Source organism: Xenopus tropicalis, chromosome 1 (assembly GCF_000004195.4).
Source record: "Xenopus tropicalis strain Nigerian chromosome 1, UCB_Xtro_10.0, whole genome shotgun sequence".
Classification (NCBI taxonomy): domain Eukaryota; kingdom Metazoa; phylum Chordata; class Amphibia; order Anura; family Pipidae; genus Xenopus; species Xenopus tropicalis.
The window spans coordinates 36031951-36053443 of record NC_030677.2 but is presented as its reverse complement, the minus strand read 5'-3'; the positions used below and the strand labels follow the sequence as shown (position 1 = coordinate 36053443).

At 41.1% G+C, this 21493-nt stretch overlaps 1 protein-coding gene across 1 annotated transcript in view; it reads left to right on the top strand.

Moving 5' to 3' along the window:
- Positions 1-21493, top strand: part of rfc1 (replication factor C subunit 1) — a 32514-nt gene that overhangs the window by 6140 nt on the left and 4881 nt on the right. Inside the window, 18 exon segments of the mRNA NM_001199567.1 lie at positions 1482-1601; positions 4743-4963; positions 6199-6276; positions 8188-8259; positions 8725-8821; positions 9614-9894; positions 10081-10185; positions 10881-11060; positions 11475-11579; positions 12087-12480; positions 14414-14523; positions 15955-16069; positions 16168-16256; positions 16398-16535; positions 17122-17217; positions 19215-19313; positions 19690-19844; positions 20125-20242. Of these exon segments, the coding sequence (NP_001186496.1) occupies positions 1482-1601; positions 4743-4963; positions 6199-6276; positions 8188-8259; positions 8725-8821; positions 9614-9894; positions 10081-10185; positions 10881-11060; positions 11475-11579; positions 12087-12480; positions 14414-14523; positions 15955-16069; positions 16168-16256; positions 16398-16535; positions 17122-17217; positions 19215-19313; positions 19690-19844; positions 20125-20242 (2573 nt within the window).

Sequence of the window (21493 nt, the reverse complement as noted above, 5' to 3'; positions counted from 1 at the left end):
GGGGGGGGTGGGATGGGATGGGGTGGGGGGTTATACTTATGTGAAGGGGATGGGGTTGTGTTTGGGGGGGGTGGGATGGGGTGGGGGGTTATACTTATGTGAAGGGGATGGGGTTGTGTTTGGGGGGGGTGGGATGGGGTGGGGGGTTATACTTATGTGAAGGGGATGGGGTTGTGTTTGGGGGGGGGTGGGATGGGGTGGGGGGTTATACTTATGTGAAGGGGATGGGGTTGTGTTTGGGGGGGTGGGATGGGGTGGGGGGTTATATTTATGTGAAGGGGATGGGGGGGTGGGTGGGTTATACTTATGTGAAGGGGATGGGGTTGTGTTTGGGGGGGTGGGATGGGATGGGGTGGGGGGTTATATTTATGTGAAGGGGATGGGGGGGTGTTTGTGCGGATGGGGGGGTGGGGGGGTGCGGGTGGGGGGTGTGTGCGGATGGGGGGGTGTTTGGGGTGGGGTGGGGGGGTGCGTGCGGGTGGGGGGGGTGCGTGCGGATGGGGGGTGTGTGGGGTGGGGGGGTGCGTGCGGGTGGGGGGGGTGCGTGCGGGTGGGGGGGTGCGTGCGGGTGGGGGGGTGCGTGCGGGTGGGGGGGCTGCGTGCGGATGGGGGGGTGGGGGGTGCGTGCGGGTGGGGGGGCTGCGTGCGGATGGGGGGGTGGGGGGGTGCGTGCGGGTGGGGGGGCTGCGTGCGGATGGGGGGGTGTGTGGGGTGGGGGGGTGCGTGCGGGTGGGGGGCTGCGTGCGGATGGGGGGGTGTTTGGGGTGGCGGGGGGGGGGTGCGGGTGGCGGGTGTTTGGGGTGGTCACCTAATCATGCATTGGGAAAAAAAAATACCGTCAAATACCGTGATACCGATATAATTTTGAAAAATACCGTGATATAAATTTTTGGTCATACCGCCCAGCACTACCCGGAACAACAGTATCCCTTCTCTCCCCTGATGGCGGCCCTGCCTGTAAGTATGTTATTGTTTATGCTTTTAAAATGTGAGCACACCGCAAGGACTGGCAATCTGGGTTCTGGCAAATGCCAGAGGGGCTTCTGTAAGATGCCATAGATCAGTGCTGTCCAACTTCTGTGGTGCCGAGGGCCAGAATTTCTCTAGCATACATAGTGGAGGGCCGCTAATGGAAGCCAGTTTGACCACTCCCTGTATTAAACCACGCCCACTTTAAACCACACCCATGTTATCACAAGAGCTTTTAAGAGGGTGGTCACGGGGCGCCAGTTGGACAGCACTGCCATAGATGGTCACTATTTAGTGGACCTGTATTTTGAGTTGCAGTCTGGACATGGTGACAACCTATTGCGATTACACTTTTTCCTGTGTAAATCGCCTTTTAAACTGCTTCAACGTGTAGCCATTATAGCACTTTATTTTGGATGAACTCTGCAGCAAGATGGCCCACTTGTTGGAAGGAGAAAGCATGCTGTTTGATGTTATATTTCTGTCTGAATTTATTATACTTTATTCTGCAGATGCAGAAGAGGAAACTCCACCAGTAAAAAAAGCAAAAAGGCCATCTGAAAAATCCCCTCCTCGGCCAAGGCCAAACAAGATTTCCAAACCAGACCCGGTTGTATTTGTTTCTGACACTGGTAAGTACAAATTGCGATACACTTTAGAAAACGATTGTCTGCTCTACCTCTCTTCCTCTGTTCTAGAACCAAAACTAACATTGTTTTATCAGTATTATTTTAGGCTCCAGCATTAAAGACATTAGTGAAATAGTGCATGTAAACTAATAAAGGCTAATGAAAAAGCTCAGTCTTTAGGATATGCTAGAGAAACCAGGATCTATAAGCAGGAAAAGAAATGGAGTGCGATACACGCTAGTGCAATTTTGTGTTTCCAAAGGTGGTACTTCCAGTGCCACAATATCAGTACATATGTAATAAATGACTAGTGGCAAGTAATTATGCCAACTGTGGGCTAGAACATCCATTAATCCTCTGTCTATTGACACATTTCCTCTGGAAACTGGAAAGTTGGGTGCACTGTATTTCTTACCTCGCCCTATTTCTTATTATAGGCAAGTTGCTGTGACTCATATGACACACTCAACATTCATAATTATAATATATATCTGATAGAAGAGAGGATTAACCAACACTACATATGATCAGTCTGTTTAGATTGTACATCCCTGTGGTGCTGCAAGAGCGATGTTCAATAATAATGTTTTTGTTTAATGTCCCAAATAAAACAGCTGCCCAATATCTTTTCTGCTTTAGATTTGATTAAAATGAGATTATAGCAAATGAGAACCAGAATCCTTCTGTCCAATTAATGCCTTTTATTACTGTAATGCCTTCCATACCGAGCAACCAGTTAGCGATGACAGCATTCACGTTTATTCTTTGGAAATTCTGACGCCAATAAGCACAGAAAGCCACATTATCTTAATTGCCCAGGGTTTCTGTTTGCTCTCTTTAAATCATTTGGTTTACCTTTGATGAGAAGATAGCATTATAGAGAGCACCGTACAGCTGGGAAAATAGCATGTTTCATTCTCTGGAACATATGTACCATTTGGTACCATTTCTGTAATATTTTTGTAAATATTTTAAAATGTCATTTTCTTGTGGGACCTTTTAGGGCTCTGGCACACGGGGGAGATTAGTCGCCCGTGAACAGGGAGTTAATCGCGGGCGACTAATCTCCCCCGTGTGCCAGAGCCCTTATATAGTAAGCAATTCAGTTTTGTTATACCATTCAGGTGAATACAAGCGCTGATATCAGACTGAATAGTCTTATTTACCCACAACACCGTACACTGCTAAATAACGCAACAACATGGGCAACAGGATTCACTTTTATCGGGATTAATTATTTTTTTTATTTTAAGCCATAAATATCTGTAACAGATATCTATCATCTTTTCTCAGGTACAAGAGTAACTTAGATAATTCCAACCTTGGCCATTTATCGCTGTTGTGCAAGTGACCCTACAGCAGTAATATGACCTCGGCTGCTGTTTAAATTGGATCTATCTTTCTGTTAAAAAAATGCAGAAAAAGTTTGCTCGTATTAAATAAAAGCTATTTGTATTTTTTACTGTTATTGATATTTTTATATGGTTTGTTTCACTTAGATGTGACCTCAGCCCCTCAAGCCATCAGCAGCAAGGGCTACCCAAAATTGTTCAGGTCCCACTTCTCTCTCCTCCTCTTGAATTTCCCATTCCCCACGCACCCTATTCTTTATACTGTGCCTTGCTCCCTGCATTTGCTCTTTTCTTCCACCTCTTCATTCTGCTATTATTCCTCCAGCACAAAATGATACTTTTTATCCTGTTTTTTTCCCCCTCGTTTCTTTGCATTTTACCTTCCACACCATGTAGCAGTGCTGTTCCCATGCAGTAGAAGGAGTTAATGTAGCCAGTGGCGCTTGTCTCTAGCTGACGACACAGGTGCATCGGCCAAGGCCGTCTGGCAGCCGTTGTGTGTGCTTGCAATCTTGATCATTTTTAGCCCAAGGTTATTTGTGTGCGCTGTAGTTTGGCATACAAACATTCAAGTGATAATAACACCTACTCATTGGCGTAACATAGCCTTACTACGTTATGTTCCCCCAGTCTGCCCCTGTGCTTCAGAGTGATCATGTGTGAGCCTTCCAGGCTTGTATCAGACTGTAAAACACTAGGCTGCAAAATATAAAGTAACTTTGCCTTGCTACTGTTTTTGGTTTTTAGTAGTATTTAACCTTGCTGATTTCACTTTAATCCCCCCCTCCACAGCTCAACATTATTTACAGGTCCTGATACCGAGCAAGCTTAATTTTGCTGATCATGTGATCTGGTTTCCAAAAAATAATTTTAAGATCAATGATCCTGTATATCTGAAAAACTAAGATGGTCAGGGGGTGATGCATAGTTCCTCTTCCCAAAAGTACAACAGTAGATTTGTTCTCATGATTCTAGTTGGGCAGAAATCAGCTCCCAGTGCAAGGTAATGCATACGCACAAGCGCTACTATCTGGCATAAGAATTTGGGTGCCATTAGTATCCCTTCCTGCTATGCATAATGCTGCAGCTATACCCACAGACCAGCTAAACACAGCACTTATACCAGAGATTATACTTATTTTCAGCTTTGGTGTCATGGGGGCAGTGTCATTGGACTTGGTGTTGTGCGGGAAAATGTATAAACTGTCACTGTGAATGCAATTATAAATGCCTTTCGGTACATAACCCTAATACCCCTTGCCCCAATAGACTATAAACCAGTGGTTTTGGCTTTGTGTTTTGCTGAAAAGGTGCTTCAGCAGTCGCTTACTAAATCACACATGGTCCAGGCCCAAAGTACAAGAATACTGTAATTAGGAAGGACTTTTTGTATGCTTTTCTGCGTGTTTATTCAAAACAAAGGAATCTGATTATTTTGCACCTCCTCTTGTTCAGATAGTACAATGTACGAGAATGCTTTATTTATAATTACTTAATTAATCATTTATTGTACAGCGCCAGGGCATATGTTGGTGCTTTATAAATACTAATAAAAATAATAATCATGGTACATTATTTCTGTTGTGAATGAAGGACTCTTCTTTCCGTGTGGTGATCACTGCGAGCAAGCACTAATTCCGTAACTTGCTATAGTGTTAGGAGCTTGCTTGGTGTGTGGCCTGATTCATTGGTGGCAAATGTAGACATTAGTAGAGAATACCTTTAGGTAGGCATTTGAATTGATATAAGAATTGCAGGATTAGTAAAACCTACTATTATTCCTCTTTTTAAGATGAGGAAGACTTTGATCAGAAGAAAAAGTCTCGGAAACCCAAAGAAAATGGAACGTCAGCAGTACATTCAGAGAGGCCGCAGGTTCCTGCCAAAGTACCGGCGGCACAGCGCAAGCCAGTCACCCCAGAGAAAAAAAATCCTGCGTGCTTGGAGGATTTCTTTGGGATAAACAGTGTCAAACGCTCAGACAAGAAGCTGGTAGCAAGCAAACGCAAAGCGGTGAGTTTTACATCTGCCTCTGCAGCTCTGTCTTCTGCCTGTAACAAAGCTGGAAGAACTTGCACTTAAACATGAGTATTCATACAAATAATATAATATCCTATTTATCATGTGTACACTGTGTATCGCATTAGCAGTCACAGGAATACTGCCTTTAAAGGAGATAAAAAGCTGTTTAAGCACAAAAGCACCTATAGTTTAGTTGTACTTGTGCTTCCTTAACCGCTGTATTATGGTCCTTCAGTGTGCCTTCTAACTCCAAATATCCATCTTTAAACTTTAGCGCAGTTTGCTTCATTGTAGTCACCATCACTACGTAATTTCCTCCTGCTGCTCCCTTCTGTCACGTTGTGCAGGACTGTATATTGTTGTCCTAGAAAAAATAGAGCTGCAATCCGATTGGAGACTGTGACTAGGTGGGCGGGGCTAACAGGGTCAAGAAGATGCAAATGAAAAAAATAAAATTTCACTGTTAAAGAAGCAAAGGAAGCTGCACTGGAAATGAACAGGTACTCTGTTGTAGGACAGACTGTTTCTGATATATAGGCAAACAAAGCAACACAGAGCTGAGCTGGGGCAGTATGTTACTAATATGATTATGGCTGTCATTTTGAAGCAGTCTTTTTTAGGGACTTTCAGTCTTTTTAGTTGTACAGTGTCCTGTGACCCCTGACTCCTCCGTGTCTCCCTCCATTCCTTACCAGACTGAATAAGGGTATCACTATTCTCCAACATCCCCACTGGTGGCATAAAGGGAGCAGCTTTTTTTTTTCTTCCTTAAATCTTATATTTCTTTCCAATGCCTAGCTTACTATTTTGTCCTGAGGGGCTCTCAAACAAATTCTAACCAGTTAGGAGGTTTGGCAACACTTGTTAGCTACATTCATATATATCCATACAACCTGCTGAAGGCAGGGCAGTTACTATTATAAGGCTCGCCCTCTAACAGACCTCTCTCTTGCTAACAAGACAATTACTTACTAATTAGAATCCTATTGTTACTAACTGTTGGCTAAATAAAGCCATACAGAAACCTAAAGCAGGAGCTTTAATAAGGTGTGCAGTTGATAGCACCAATATCTTTTTACCTAGCATAAACTTCGACTAAAATCTAATATTTTATTTGCTCTAACAGGAGTGACACACTGGGTGTATTTTTTTTTAAAATATGTCATTTGGTAAGATTTTCCTTTCTGCACAAAAGTTCTCAGTACACACTGACTTTCCATTTACAGCCATGTGAGAGCTCAGGGGATTCAACTCAGGATGATGAGTCCATTGCTAAACAGCTGCAGCTTGAGGAAGATGCAGAGGTGAGTGTTGCAGCTATTGCCCGGTATACAGTCATATCATACAAATGTGCCATTGGCTGCTTGTTCTGTGCCACAGACATTGACTTGGCACCTTCATTTCCTTAACTGCTTTGTCCAGGTTTGATTTCTCACAACAACACTGATGGCAGTTATTAATCTGCCATTATAGTTTCCCTGAAAACAAATAGCCAGCAAAGAACCTGCTAATGCTTTCTGATAAGGTGTGATTTGTAACACAGAGCGAAGTTTAATAACAGTAAACAGGTTAGCTGTGTTACAAGGTTGTGTGTTCTTCCACTTTGCAGATAAGGAATGGGCCGCAGTGATGCTGATGTGTCGCATAGAGCTGGTGAATCACACTAGTGAGCACAGAGCCAAGCTAACACATTTAGCAACCTTTGCAGTGGATTAGCCAATCCATTTAGCCCCTGGCATGTTACTTACATTCTCAGAACGTAATGCCATATAAATGTCCCTAGTAGCAATTTAGCTGTTTTCTTTAGTGTGTTTATATGACCTTTAACCCTTTCAAACACAGTGTATGCTCTGGGTGACTGATTAGTGCCCTTTTACTTTAGAATCAACAACATCATGGCTGTTTGGTGTTACAATCTAAGTTTGTAGGTGTAACATTTCTGGTATTTACATTTATGCAGAGAGTAAAGAGGTTTGTATCCCTGATAAGCAGCTGGCTGGGGCTCAGTGGGAGGCTGCAAATACTGTCCCATGCTAATTGCTGGCTTTACTTCATTGCATAGGAGAATAATACCTTCACCCCAATCCTTATCCGTTTAAATGACCATCTGCTACAAAATACGTAATTGTTACTTAAAGGAATACTGTAAAATACTGGGAAAACATGTTTTTTTTCAAAACACATCAGTTAATAGCGCTTCTCCAGCAGAATCCTGCATTAAAATATGTTTTTCAAAAACTCCTCCTGTTACTTGGGAGTAGGAGAACGATAGGTTACCTGAAAGCAGTTCTAATGTGTAGTGCTGGCTCCTTCTGAAAGCTCAGACTCAGGTACAATGCTTGCCTACTCACCTATGTAAATCACAGCAGAATCCCTTTAAAGGGATCCTACCATTTAAAATTTTATTCTTGAACCAACAAATGTATTTTTTTACCTGTAATATTGGTGTGTAGGCGCCATCTCAGTGCATTGTGCCTGAGTCTGAGCTTTCAGAAGGAGCTAGCGCTACACATTAGAACTGCTTTTAGGTGGAGGAGTCCCAAGCAGGACTTGGATTTCTTACTATTGAGTGCTATTCTGATACCTACTGGGAGCTGCTATCTTGCTCTCTTCCCATTGTTCTGCTGATCGGCTGCTGGGGGGTGGGAATATCACTCCAACTTGCACCGCAGCAGTAAAGTGTGACTGAAGTTTATCAGAGCACAGGTCACATGGCTGTGGCACCCTGGGAAATGAAGAATATGGCTAGCCCCATTTTAAACTTCAAATTTAAATATAAAAAAAATCGGTGTTTTCGAAAAACAAAATTCAATGCAGGATTCTGATGGAGAAGCTGTATTAATTGATAGTATTTTTTAAACAAAAACAAGTTTTCCAACGACAGTATTCCTTTATTAACAACAAAAAATGAAAATGCTTCAAAGTAATGTAAACTATAATGTACTGTTGCCCTGCACTGGTAAGAGTTGTGCTTTTGCTTCAGAAAGACTACTATAGTTATACTGTATATAAATAAGCTGCTGTGTAGCCATGGGGGCAGCCAGGTTACATAGCAGATAACTGCTAAACTCTGTAGCATACAATTGTGTTTTATCTGTTAAGTAACCATTATTTTTGGTGTTACTGTTTCTTTAATATTCCAACTTTCCTCTAACCCAATGGTTGTCTGACTAGAAAGCAGAGCCTCGGTATACTTTTTCTCTTCCTTTTGTTAGCTGGAACGGCAGCTTCACGAGGATGAAGAATTTGCTCGAACTCTGGCAATGTTGGATGAAGCTCCAAAAAATGTAAGGTTTTGGAAAAAACACTGGACCTTGTTGAGAATATTTACCATACTGTATAACCATAGAAAATGTCTTTAAAGCAGAAAAAAACATGCAAGTCATAATATATAGTAAGATGTGAAGTTTCTGCAGGCCTGGACTGGGATTCAATTAGCCATATAGGCTCTTGGAGGCCAACATAAGTATTGTGGTATTGGAGTTATAGAAATTATATACATAGATACTATTATTATGTTTAGTAACAAAGTTGACTGTTTTTGCATGCCCACATTATGAATGATTATGAAGACAGAAAAAGGATAACATAAGGTCTGCTGTAGGTTTCTGTCTGCTGTTGAAAATGACCCCCGCAATGTTGACCATATTTTGCAAATTGTATGGCAATGTCTGTTCCAAAGCAGTACAAACAGTATGCAGCTTCCATTTGCATCATTAAAGAGGTTGTTTGGTTTTGTCTAATTTGTTTAGACTCAGAAGAAGACAGGAGAGAAGCTGGCATCTCTGACTTCCAAAAAAAGTCCAATGAAGGTGGAAAAGAATGAGAAACATTCCCATTCTCCCCCAGGTAAAGGATTATATTGAACTGAAAATTGCAGTTGTAAGAAGAAAAAAATTATCTCTTTAGAGTTTGTTTCTGTTGGTTGTGCTCTCTGGTTATGTTGTCTTGGTGGGTCCTACTAGTGGTAGCTAGTACCTCCTGGGTCACTTGCAGGACTTTTGGTAGCCATGCTGGGAAGTGCATTCTTAGGGAAATGACACACAGGGAGATTTGTTGGCCAAATTTACAAAAATTCAACAGTGGGCAACAAATCTCCCCAAAAATGCCTTATCCTGATGAGTAATGAAATTAACTTGCAGCATTCCAGTGTTCGTGTAGGGCAAGGCATATTTGGGAGCATTAACAGTTTTTTAAAATGTGGGCAACAAATCTGCCCACGTGTCATTGCCCTTACTTTTTATGTACAGTGTAGCCTTATACACCACAAGATCATCAGTGCATGATGCGATTTGTTTTTTGACTCCCACCCTTGTATGGTGGAATGTGTAACAAACATAACATGGATTAAGTGTGAACGAGTAAGGCTTAATGTAGATTACACAATGCAAGAATTAGTAAGAAATCCATTTTAGTACCAAGTTTAGGGAGCGTCCCAGCATGTCATTGTCCAGAGCTGCCAAGATCCACTCAGTTGAGCATACCTTTGTATTTATGGGCAGTTTTATATTTTCATGCCACCTCTTGGCCCTTCCTTATGAATCACAGCCAAAATAGATTTCCTTACACAGTTATTTGTCTTTTAATAAGTTCAGAATAATCCAAAAACCAACAGTTTACAGATATTTTGTTTTTTAACAGAGAGAGCTAAGAGCTTGTCAGATGAGTGGAAGGGCAGCAAGGCAAGAGATCATATGAAAGCTGATCACAAAAAGCCCTGTTTGTCAGAATCATCAAGCGGCCATCTAACAAAGTCATCATCCAGTAAGGAGTCACCTCTGAAGGCCAGCTCAAAGTTGGCTCTTATGAAGCAAAAGGATGAAGCCGCCAAACAACAAAAGTCTTCTCCAGAAATGAAAGTCGAGAAAATATCACCAAAGAAGGAGCAGTCCACGCCAGAGAAATCACCACAGAAAACTGGGGTAAAGATGATGATTTTGGGTAGGGAATAGAACATTAGCTTTTTGCATTGGCATACTAATGTGTTCCTATACCCGCCCAGTGCTCATCTGAAACAGATGGCACACATCCCTTGTTTTCCCTGAGTGATACGGATGTAATCTACAGAACTGTAATAAATCTAAATACCATTTTTAATTTTTATTCAGTCAAGTCCTGAGGACTCTGAGAAGAAACGCACCAATTATAAGGCTTACCGGAATTTTCTTAATCGGGAAGGTCCCAAAGCTCTGGGCTCTAAGGAAATTCCCATAGTAAGTGATTGTTTTCATTTCTACGATTGGTTCACTTTGAATTTTTTCTTTATATATATTTTTCAGTTTTGATAAAAAAAAGTTCTTCTTTGATTAAGCACTGTAATGGTTAAACTACTCTCAGGAGGTTAGAAGAAGAAAAATAGGAACAGACAGCTAGAGCAGAGTTTCTGTGGGACCCAGCAATGCCATTTCTTTATTGGCTGCTAGACTGGAGGGCATGTTTGACTGGAGGGCGTGTTTAGTATTCAGAGCTGAGAAGAACTAAGCATGCCCAGAAGCCAACAGCCAAAGTAAATTTGTGAGGGAGGGGGCTGAGTGAGTAAGAGGAGGAGAAGGAATCCTAAGACAACCAAGGGCACACGTGCATGTTAAATATTTTGCCATTCATTTACTGATGTGGCCGGTCTTTTACTCCCACACTGCTTCCTGTTACAGTTGGAGCTGCATTATTTCCTATTTATATATATTCATTCTGGGAGTATAGTTTTCCTTTAGTCAAAGACTACATTTCTGTTTTAGAAGATAAGATGATAAAGGCATTTAAAGGCTTAATTAGTATATACAAATATGTGCGGAAGGATGCTGATTGGAAACGAATTGTGTCAAATGAAGTGAATCGATTATCCCTTATGTGTTGCATCATAAAGATATTGTGAAAACAAAGAATAATATTATTCTTGTGCTTTTGTCAGGGTGCCGATAACTGCATGGAGGGCCTGACCTTTGTGATCACTGGTGTTTTAGAGTCTATTGAAAGAGATGAAGCAAAGAGCTTGGTAGAAAGATATGGAGGAAAAGTAACTGGCAATGTGAGCAAGAAGACCAACTATATCATCATGGGCCGTGATGCTGGGGTCTCTAAACAGGAGAAGGTAATATATTGTGTGTAATAGCATCCTTAACCTTTATTAATAGGGACCCTATGGAATCATGGAACTAAGCACCTATTGTTCAAGTGTTTTTAAAATATGCATGTAGTGCAGCTCATCAGTGATAATTATTGTTCCCTTATTCATATGGGCCTGTTCTCAGTGGGGTGTGTAAAGGGGATTTATTGCTCCACTTCAGTAAGCGCCAGTGGCAGACATGTTTTATTAGCTCTGAGATTATACTACCCTTTTAAAGCTGGTGATAGTTGAAATAAGGGTCAGTTTTTTTCTAAATCTCTAACAAAAGAATGATGTGCCACTGTATTTATTCACATTGTGTTTAACAATAGTTCCTTGGTGAATTATAAGTAAATAAGAGAATTTTAGTTGATGTAAATTTTTGTCCCTTCAAACTAGGCAGAGGCCTTCGGAACAAAGATCCTAGATGAAGACGGCCTCCTTAATTTAATTCGAACCTTGCCTGGCAAGCGGTCAAAGTACGACATTGCGGCAGCGGCTGAGGTTGGTAGTAACTGATGGCTCCTTTTAAAGTCATATAAGTTGCAAAGAACACTATTTGTCTGTGTAAAGGTGGGCGATACCGCCTTTAGCTGAAATGCAATTTGTTCTGTTTGCAGAAGAATCAACATATCCTGTCCTTTGCTTCCCTCTAGGAGGCATGGCACTGAAACACAGTAGTGTCTGTTCTCAGACGTATAGGGCTTTTAAAGGAACAGTAACACCAAAAATGAAAGTATATCAAAGTAATATGCTCTTGCCCTGCGCTGGTATAAGCTGTTAATGGGCTTGGTTAACTGATAATCGGTTTTGAGGACAAAATACAAAATTACAAACATACCTGTGTTTATTTTATGCTGGGAGTTTAAATGGCAAGGCTTTCTTGCTTAATATACTTTATCAGCTCTATAGGTTGTTCCTTTTAAGAATCCCAACTACTGGTTGAGACCTGTGATGTAAAGTAGAACTCTCTGATTCTGATTTTTAAATATATTTTGTGCTTTGATTCAGGCAAAAAAAGCAAAGATAAAGACAGAAAAGAGTCCAGACAAAAAGGAACCACTAACTAAAAAGACTGTAACTCCAGAAAAAAAAGAACAAACAAGTAAAAAGCCCAGCCCAGCTAAGAGGAGATTCACTCCAGAAAAGAAAGAATCCTCACACAAGACAGACCTTAATGAGAAGGTAAAGACTAAGGTGGTTAAGAAGGAGCCGGAGGAATTGGAGCCAACGACTACAGATGGGGACCTGCAGTGTGAAAGTTTGTTGTGGGTGGATAAGTACAAACCCACGTCTATAAAGCAAATCATTGGACAACAAGGAGAGCAGAGCTGTGCCAATAAACTAATGAAGTGGCTGAATCGCTGGCACCAGAACCACTCGTCTGATGAAAAGAAACCTGCTGGTAATCAGACTTGTATAACTCTCTGTATAAACTTCGTGTTGGTATTCTGTGTGGCGCAGGGCCTTATAGGGATCATCTCGGATTATAGTTTTGTGTATGTTTGTGGATGATTGCCATTGCTAGTTACGAGGATTAAAACATATCGGTAGGACACATCCACTACAGAATACTAGTGTCGCTTATTAGAGACTCTATTGCTTAAATATATTTCTACTTAAAATGTTAAAATTGCCCAAACTAGACTAATGATGGCTGATTTATTGTGTTTGTGTCCACTGTACCATTGTACCATTTATATACACGGATACTGTGTGTTGGAGCCAGACCATCAGTTGGCTCATAAGCCTTACCATCCGAACAGCTTTTGGACTTCACTCACTCTTTGCAGCTGTTTGGGGCATCTAGCATCTGCCAAACAGCCCTCTGCTAAATTATAATTAAAAAAAAATGTTTTAATTAAGTAATAGTAAAGCAGGCCAGGAGCACAATTGTATGTGAACTGTTACATACAGTTGGTGATGCTATTGAAGTTTGGGCTTTTAAGCTAGATATAACTATAGAAAAAGGGGCGGTAATGCAATAAAAGGCACTAAGATTGCTCAGGAGCAGTAACCTATAGCAACCAATTAGCAGGTAGCATTTACTAATCACATGTTTAAAAGCAAGCATCCTATTGGTTGCTATGGGTTACTGCTCCTGGGCAAACTTAGTGCCTTTTATTACATACTGGGTATAATGTCCAAATTAAAGTGAAATGGTAAGCAAAAAACCTTGAATGGCATGCACAGGCTGTTACAAGTCTTACAATTTGTTAAAGGCAAACTATACCCCCAAAAGAATACTTAACCAACAGTTTATATCATATTAAGTTGCCAATTAAAGAATCTTGCCAAACTGGAATATAAATATCAGTAAATATTGCCCTTTTACATCCTTTCCCTTGAGCCGCCATTTAGTGATGGGCTGTGTGCTTCCTCAGAGATCCCCTGACAGGAAATAATGCAGCTCTAACTGTAACAGGAAGTAGTGTGGGAGCAAAAGGCAGAATTATGTCCATTCATTGGCTGATGGGGCCTAGCATGTATGTGTGTTTTGGCTTGTTTGTGTGCACTGTGAACCCTATGATCCCAGGAGGCGGCCCTTAATTCTTAAAATGGCAGATTTCTATTTAGTACCCAATAGCACATATTAAAAAAAAAAAAAAAGTATATTTTTATGAAAATGGTTTATTTAGACGAACTAGAGTTTAACATATAAACTTTTTTTTTATAGAGACCTACATTGTTCAGGAATATAGTTTCCCTTTAACTGTCAAATGACCAAAGCGGACAGCAGTTTACCCCTAACAGGGCCAAGATCCATTTGTGTTCTGCTGAGAATCCTGCTGGTTATGTTTGAATATTGGTAAATCATGAAGAGCTTGCATGCAGTTACTGGCCGAAGAACATGGACCCTTTGCCTAATAAATTGGGCTGCTGTCACAGGATCTGGACCTTTATTGGTCATGTATTCTGGGGTGGAACCAAACTGTCCTGGGATGTGCCTGTTTAGCTGTTAGCACCGTGCTGACTGGATTTTCCTTGTTTATAGACCAATAGTGCTTTTATTTCCCTGTAGATGGTTGAAAGCAATACACCAAAATACAGAATTACATTGGCTTGTTGCGTTACTTTTAAAAGTAATTATGGACATTCTCTTGCTAGGCAAAGAAATTACTTCCCTCTGACTGGGAAATCTGTGTTTCTCTACCTTATGTTCCTATCATATGTATATTATTGTGGTAATGGTAGGTGGAGAGTATGGCACTCTGTGATAATAATGATTCCATCCAGCTAGTAAATTTGTTATAACTTCCATCATATACAATCAGTAATACAGAAAGCTAAGAGCTAGAATTTCTTATGTTTTCCACTCTATCTTGCCTGTATTGCAGCAAAGTTAAACAAGTTTGGAGGCAAAGACGATGGTTCTTCATTCAAAGCTGCCCTGTTGTCAGGTCCTCCGGGTGTTGGCAAAACTACGACAGCCGTGTTGGTCTGCGAGGTGAGTTCTGTTTGGCACCATCCTTTTCCGTGTATTGTGTACATGCCCAGTAGTGAGCAACACAGGGATACACAGGGTGCTGATGGCTCGGAGTGCTGCCAGCTAGGGCCATGTATAGGGGCATAGGCAGTTTTAATGAGACCAAGCTTCCCCAAGGCTTTCCTAAAAAAACCTCCAAACAGATATATTCTACACAGAATTGGTACATTATTTGTCTTGGGATGTATTACCCATTAAATTGGCAATACATTGATCCTACAATCTGTTATTGGTTTAGAATATATTTATCCTGCCATGTGTGCTATGGGCACAAATGTGCTGCTCCATTTAAAGGAACAGTAACACCAAAAAATGAAAGTGTATAAAAGTAATAACAATATAATGTACTGTTGCCCTGCATTGCTACAACTGGTGTGTTTGCCTCCGAAAGACTACTATTGTTTATATAAGTAAGCTGCTGTGTAGCCATGGGGGCAGCCATTCAAAGGAGAAAAGGCACAGGTTACTTAGCAGATAACAGATAAACCCCCCATTATATGGGGCTTATCTACTAGTTATCTGCTATGTAACCTGTGCCTTTTCTCCTTTTTTCCAGCTTGAATGGCTGCCCCCATGGCTACACAGCAGCTTATTTATATAGTAGCTTTTCTGTAGAAAAAACACAATTTTTTTGCAGAGCAACAGCACATTATATTTTAATTACTTTAAAACACTTTAATTTTTTGATGTTACTGTTCCTTTAACTTATCATATTTGCGGTATTATAAATTGAAATTGTCACTGTAACTATAGTGCCTGCTGTGTGTTCTGGGGCATTATATTTGGAATAGGCACTGCATATATCCTACTATGTGTTCTAGGTTGTTTTATAGATACAATAGGTGTTGTATGTGTTTTGCTGTGTGTTCTAGGCATTGTACATGAAACTGTCTTAAGGTGGCCATACACATAAAGATCTGCTCGCCTGGCAAGGTCACCAAGTGAGTGCATCTTCTCCTGATATCCCCACCTACTGGTGGGAGATATCAGTGGAGTTTAGGCAAATTGGGGCCGATCAATATCTGCCCGATTTCAGGCCAGATGTTGGTCGGGCAGGCCAGTCGTTGTTTCCCCTACACGGGCCAATAAGCTGCCAAATTGGTCCAAGAGACCGATATCGGCAGCTACAATCGGCCTGTGTATGGCCACCTATGCAATTGTGTTGTTCTGGGGTATTATACGTGGAATAGGCCCTACAATTTATGCATTTATTGTACTATGTGTTGTTATGCATGCAACTGGCTGGAAGCTTTCTGGATAACAGGTTTCCAGATAATGGATTCTATACTTGTATTTTGAAAGGCCACTAGAAGAACTGATGTTTTTTGGATTTTTTTTGGATTTTTTTTGGATCCCAAAGGGTATGACTATACCATGTTCTTTGTGTGACAGGAGCTTGGCTACAGCTATGTAGAACTCAATGCAAGTGATACTCGCAGCAAGAACAGCATGAAGGAGGTGGTTGCAGAGTCTTTGAACAATACTAGCATCAAAGGATTCTATTCAGGTAAGGCTTCTACGGAATGCTAGAAATAATTACATACTGTGTGCAGGAAAGTAGTCCCACGGTGCCAGGCAGTATTTGTTTTATTTGTGTTCTGTTAGGAACATGCAAGTCTGTAAGCTCCAAACATGCTCTTATCATGGATGAGGTAGATGGCATGGCTGGTAATGAGGACAGAGGCGGAATGCAGGTAAAGATGATTTTCATCTCTTCTGCTGTGTATGTGCTGTTGCTAATTTAGCCATGCTTCATCTGTTTCACCAGGTGGGAGAACGAGAAAAGTAATATATATATTAAACAAGCGTATTACTCTCTTATCCTTTTATTTCAGGAATTAATAACCTTAATCAAACAATCAAAGATCCCTATTATCTGCATGTGTAATGACCGCAATCATTCCAAAATTCGCTCTTTGGCAAACTACTGCTTTGATCTTCGTTTCCAGAGACCGAGGGTGGAACAGATTAAGGTAAGGTTTCATTTTGTACTTGTGGTATATCCATCCATCCATGTCATTTTCTGGGCAGATCCCCACTCCATGTAGTTGCACCAAGTCCAAAGCTGTGCCTACAAACTGCAAGTGTAGAAACGGGGACCCTATGCCAGGGCTGACTGCTCCTGCACCACATTGAATAGACCGAATGTCCTAGTGTTAAGGGTGTATACACCACACTGGGCAAGGTTCTCCTCATTTAACAGCCACCCCATCCCAGTATATTGCACAAGAAAAGGGGGGAGGGGGGAGTAAATTGCACAATATGGGTAAGAAACTTCCATCTAATTTTGGTCACCAGAGGAATCTGAAGATATAGTATATATAAAATGATAGCTGTATTATCTTCTAAAAACAGTAGGGATCCAAGGACTGTTTTAGCCTAATATTTCCCTAATCCTTGTATTCTTTGCTGAACAAGTTTCCTTGATAAATATGTTTATGTTGTCTGGTAACCAGAATAGGCAGAATTACATTTCAACATAATTTAATTTTCGCAGTTTTTATAGCCAATTGATGCTGATGTGATTTTGCCCCCACTTTTCTTGTTGCTGTGATGCAGGGAGCAATGATGTCTGTAGCATTTAAGGAAGGATTGAAGATTCCACCTCCAGCTATGAATGAGATCATTTTAGGGGCAAACCAGGACATCCGTCAGGTTAGTGACGCAGCATTTTCTTTTCCTCTTTAAACACCATGCAAAGGAAACTTCTGTAAAAGAATGAGAAGGGAAACAGGCAGGAAATACAGCTCTAGCATCCTCAGGCCTTTGGTAAATTTGGTAGTTATAGTTCAGTAACATCTGAACAGTCTTAAGGAAATATACAGGCTGGACACAGCAGGGAAAGGTTTGACAGTTGGTAAACATCCACAAAAGATCCTCTGCACTCACCCATTATCAATATGTATGTAGAAAAAAGGACATTAAGACATTCTGAGCATTCAGCTACTTAGAAATGCCCTCCCTCCCCAGACCCAAAACAGGGATTGTTTGTCCATACATTGCAATATACTTCAAGCTGGCCAACTATGTCATAGTCATCCCTTCTGGCCAGTCCTACACTGACTTATATAAGTAATTTAAGATTAGTACTGAGCAAAGGGACTAAGTTTTACCTGCAACATTCTTGCTTTCAAAGATAAAACTCCCATATGGTTGCCCTTTTATTGGCTCCATTGGGATCACCTGACTGTAGCTGGGAAAAGTGGGAGCTACAACATGGAGCTGGCCCCTGCTCCTGTATAAACAATAACGCCAATGATAAAGGGGGAAAAGGTAGTTGGCCAGCTTGAAGTATATTGCAATGTACGGACAAACAATCCCTCTTTTGGGTCTGGGGAGGGAGGGCATTTCTTAGTAGCTGAATGCACAGAATGTCTTAATGTCCTTTTTTTCTACATATTGATAATGGGTTAGAGCAGAGGATCTTTTGCGGATGTTTATATATATATATATATATCACAGCCTCATTGCACCCCCGCCTAATGGTTTACAATTTAGTGGTTCCCCCTTTTTTCCCCCTTTGTCATTGGCGTTATTGTTTTGACAGTCGGTAAGCCTTATAACATACTTTTACCTCTGGATGTGAGAAACCAGTAGTGAAAGGAAAGGCGGAGGAAGTGGGTGTTGCAGGAAGAGGGTGTGGTAGGAAATAGAAATGGAAATGCTGTAGTCTTGGTTGGAGGCGGAGTGGGAAAGGTTATAGATGGAAATGACAGGCATTGGGTAGTGGTGGTTGAGAAGAGGCAGATAGGCAGTGGGTAGTTTTTAGATGGTTGTGGGGCTTATTTATAAACATTGAGCAAATTTGCACCTGGGAAGTAACCCGTAGCAATCAATGATTGGCTTCTTTAAGCCACAGTTAGAACAGTAAAAGCAAACATCTAATTGGTTGCCATGGGTAAATGCCTAGGTCAAATTTGCTCAGTGTTTATAAATGACCCCCATGGGGTAGTATAGATGGGGAGAGAGGCATTGTGTTGGAGAGAAGTAGAAGAAGGAAAGAAAGAGACACTGGGTGCAGTTGGGTGGTTGAAAGGGAAAGAAGGGTGATAGGTAAAGGGAGAGGTGGAAGGGGGAAGTAAAAGGCAAGAGGCATCTTGATTAGGTTTTGGAAAAGGTCAAGTAGTTACAGCATTGGGTCATTTGTGTTCCTCTCCAGCTCTGTATATGCCCTGATCTGTCATTTGTCTGGAGTAAAGGGCAAGGGTTGGCTCAGCCCTATTGAGCAGGCAGAGATCTACTAGTTTGGTGATCGGTGCAGCTCTTTCTGTCTATGCTTCGTTTTACTCATTCTACAATCTGTTTTTTATAGCTTTTTCTTTTAAGTATTTATTCTGCTTCACAGAATGAAATATAAATACTTTTATACTGATACCTTGATTTCATAAAGTGATCCTTTTGTGTTTTTATAGGGCATTTTAACTTTATACAAAATTGCCGACTTTATAATGAATGTTTCTTGCTTTATTGTGAAGTTGAGAATTTTTTGGTAGGTTAGAGCAGCGTTGGCAGAATCCCGGCTGGCACATGGAAAGTGAGCGTTGGCTTACACGCCCTACTCATTGGCTACTCGCCCAGGGTACAGCCAGTTAGAATCACACACATCCCATGTTCCTATAAACCATTTCACTGGTGTCTCACTGTTTCCCCAGGTATTGCATAATCTCAGTATGTGGTGTGCGAGAAGTAAAGCCTTGACTTATGATGAAGCCAAGAGTAGTGCTACCAATGCTAAAAAGGACATCAAAATGGTGAGTAAATGGGACATTTTCTCTCTCAGCTTCCTGCCTTTGCCTTAATCACATAATATCCATATAATATCCATGCTGCCAATATGCCGCAGTGCTTGTTTGGCTGGTTTATAGTAGCAGTTACACGCTAGTGACCTAAGAAGCCGTGTTGGCACCACATTATCAGGCAGTCTAATGGGGTTTTACGTTATTGTTCTGCAGTGATTGGGTCTATAGTGTGTAATGTTTAGAGGATAAGCCTGACCCTGTAACTATTCCATCTGCCGTATGTGAGCTGTGCGCTTGTGTTCCACTCACATTTCTTTCATAACGGTGATACATATGACAGTAGATTGTGAGTTTAGATTTTTTATTTATTTTATACATTTCTTGCCAGGGTCCTTTTGATGTCGTCCGAAAAGTATTTAGCAGCGGGGAAGAAACGGCTCATATGACTCTCATAGACAAGTCTGACCTCTTTTTCCATGATTATTCGCTGGCGCCTCTGTTTGTGCAGGAAAACTATGTTCATGTGAAGCCAGCTGCTGCAGGGTAAGAACCCAGGCCTTGGGTCGCTTCCCCTGATCCTTTCTGGCCATACTGAATCTTGTATATGAGCCATTCTGGCCATACTAAATCTTGTATGTAAGCCATTCTGGCCATACTGAATCTTGTATGTGAGCCATTCTGGCCATACTGAATCTTGTATATGAGCCGTTCTGGCCATACTGAATCTTGTATATGAGCCGTTCTGGCCATACTGAATCTTGTATATGAGCCATACTGAATCTTGTATACAAGCTTATCTCTACTTTTTTGTCTATGGATTTAGTGGAAACATGAAAAAACACTTGCTTCTCCTGAGCAAAGCTGCTGACAGTATATGTGATGGGGACCTTGTTGACAGAATGATCCGCAGCAAACAGACTTGGAGCCTTCTGCCCACACAGGTACTGTATGTATAATAATTGGTAACATGAATCAAATGATACATGAATATTATTTTCATCTGTTTATATTTATTTTATGCTGCTGAGGCACCTGCCTACTACTGCTAAGCTGTATTTATATCAAGCAGTGGGGCCTGACAGAATGCACAGTTATGGTACAGCCTCCCTATGTTAAAGATTATTCAGTGCTGCCTAGAGCCCTACATTGAGAGTCAGCAGATGGGCCAGAGCAACAACACGTATTATTGCTGGCGAATGCTGGTTATTCCTAAAGCCTAGAGATACAAGCACAATGGGAAGCTGCTTCACTGACTAAAATAAACACATATTGTTGATGAAATATCAGTACAGGTATGGAATCCCTTATCCGGAAACCCGTTATCCAGAAAGCTCCGAATTACGGAATGCCCATCTCCCATAGACTCCATTTTAATCAAATAATTCAGAATTTTTAAACTGATTTCCTTTTTCTCTGCAATAATAAAACAGCACCTGTACTTGATCCCAACTAAAATATAAATAATCCTTATTGGATGCAAAACAGTCCTATTGGGTTTAATTAATGTTTTATTGATTTTTTCGTAGACTTAAGGTATGGAGATCCAAATTACGGAAAGACCCCTTATCCGGAATAACCTTGGTCCCGAGCATTCTGGATAACGGCTCCTATACCTGTACAGTATCATAAGGAACATAGGGGTTGGGGAAGGCTGCTTCCACATTGGTTAGGATTTATCAAAGGTAACATACTATCACCGTTCTTATTTAACCTGCATGCCGAATAAATGAGGAGAGGAGGAATACTGGGCAATCAAGGATCTAAGGCTGATGGAAGACCCATTTGGTGCTGATGGTTGAAATAAGCATAAATATGAAGGAAATCAAGGTGATGAAAACAGGAAAGAGCAACGAGTTGGTAGAACAGATATAGAAAGACAGAACAGAATAGTAAGCCCTAGAACAGATCTTCAGATATACTGCGGTGTCTATGGAACGTAGAGTTGGTCAGGCAGTGGTATTTTTGACACTTTATAGCTGGGAAAGCTGGACAGTGACCAATCAGGAGCAGACATGTAAGGATGCAGCACTTGGGTGTTGGCACAGACTTTTGAGAAAACTGAATGGCGAGGAAAACAATTGTCAGGATTTTCACCTTGAACTTTCCATTTTAGTGTAAAGTGACAGTTGCAATCTTCATTTTTTAATGTATTTTGTTCTTTTTAATTAACATTTTTCTAACATACAAAAAGT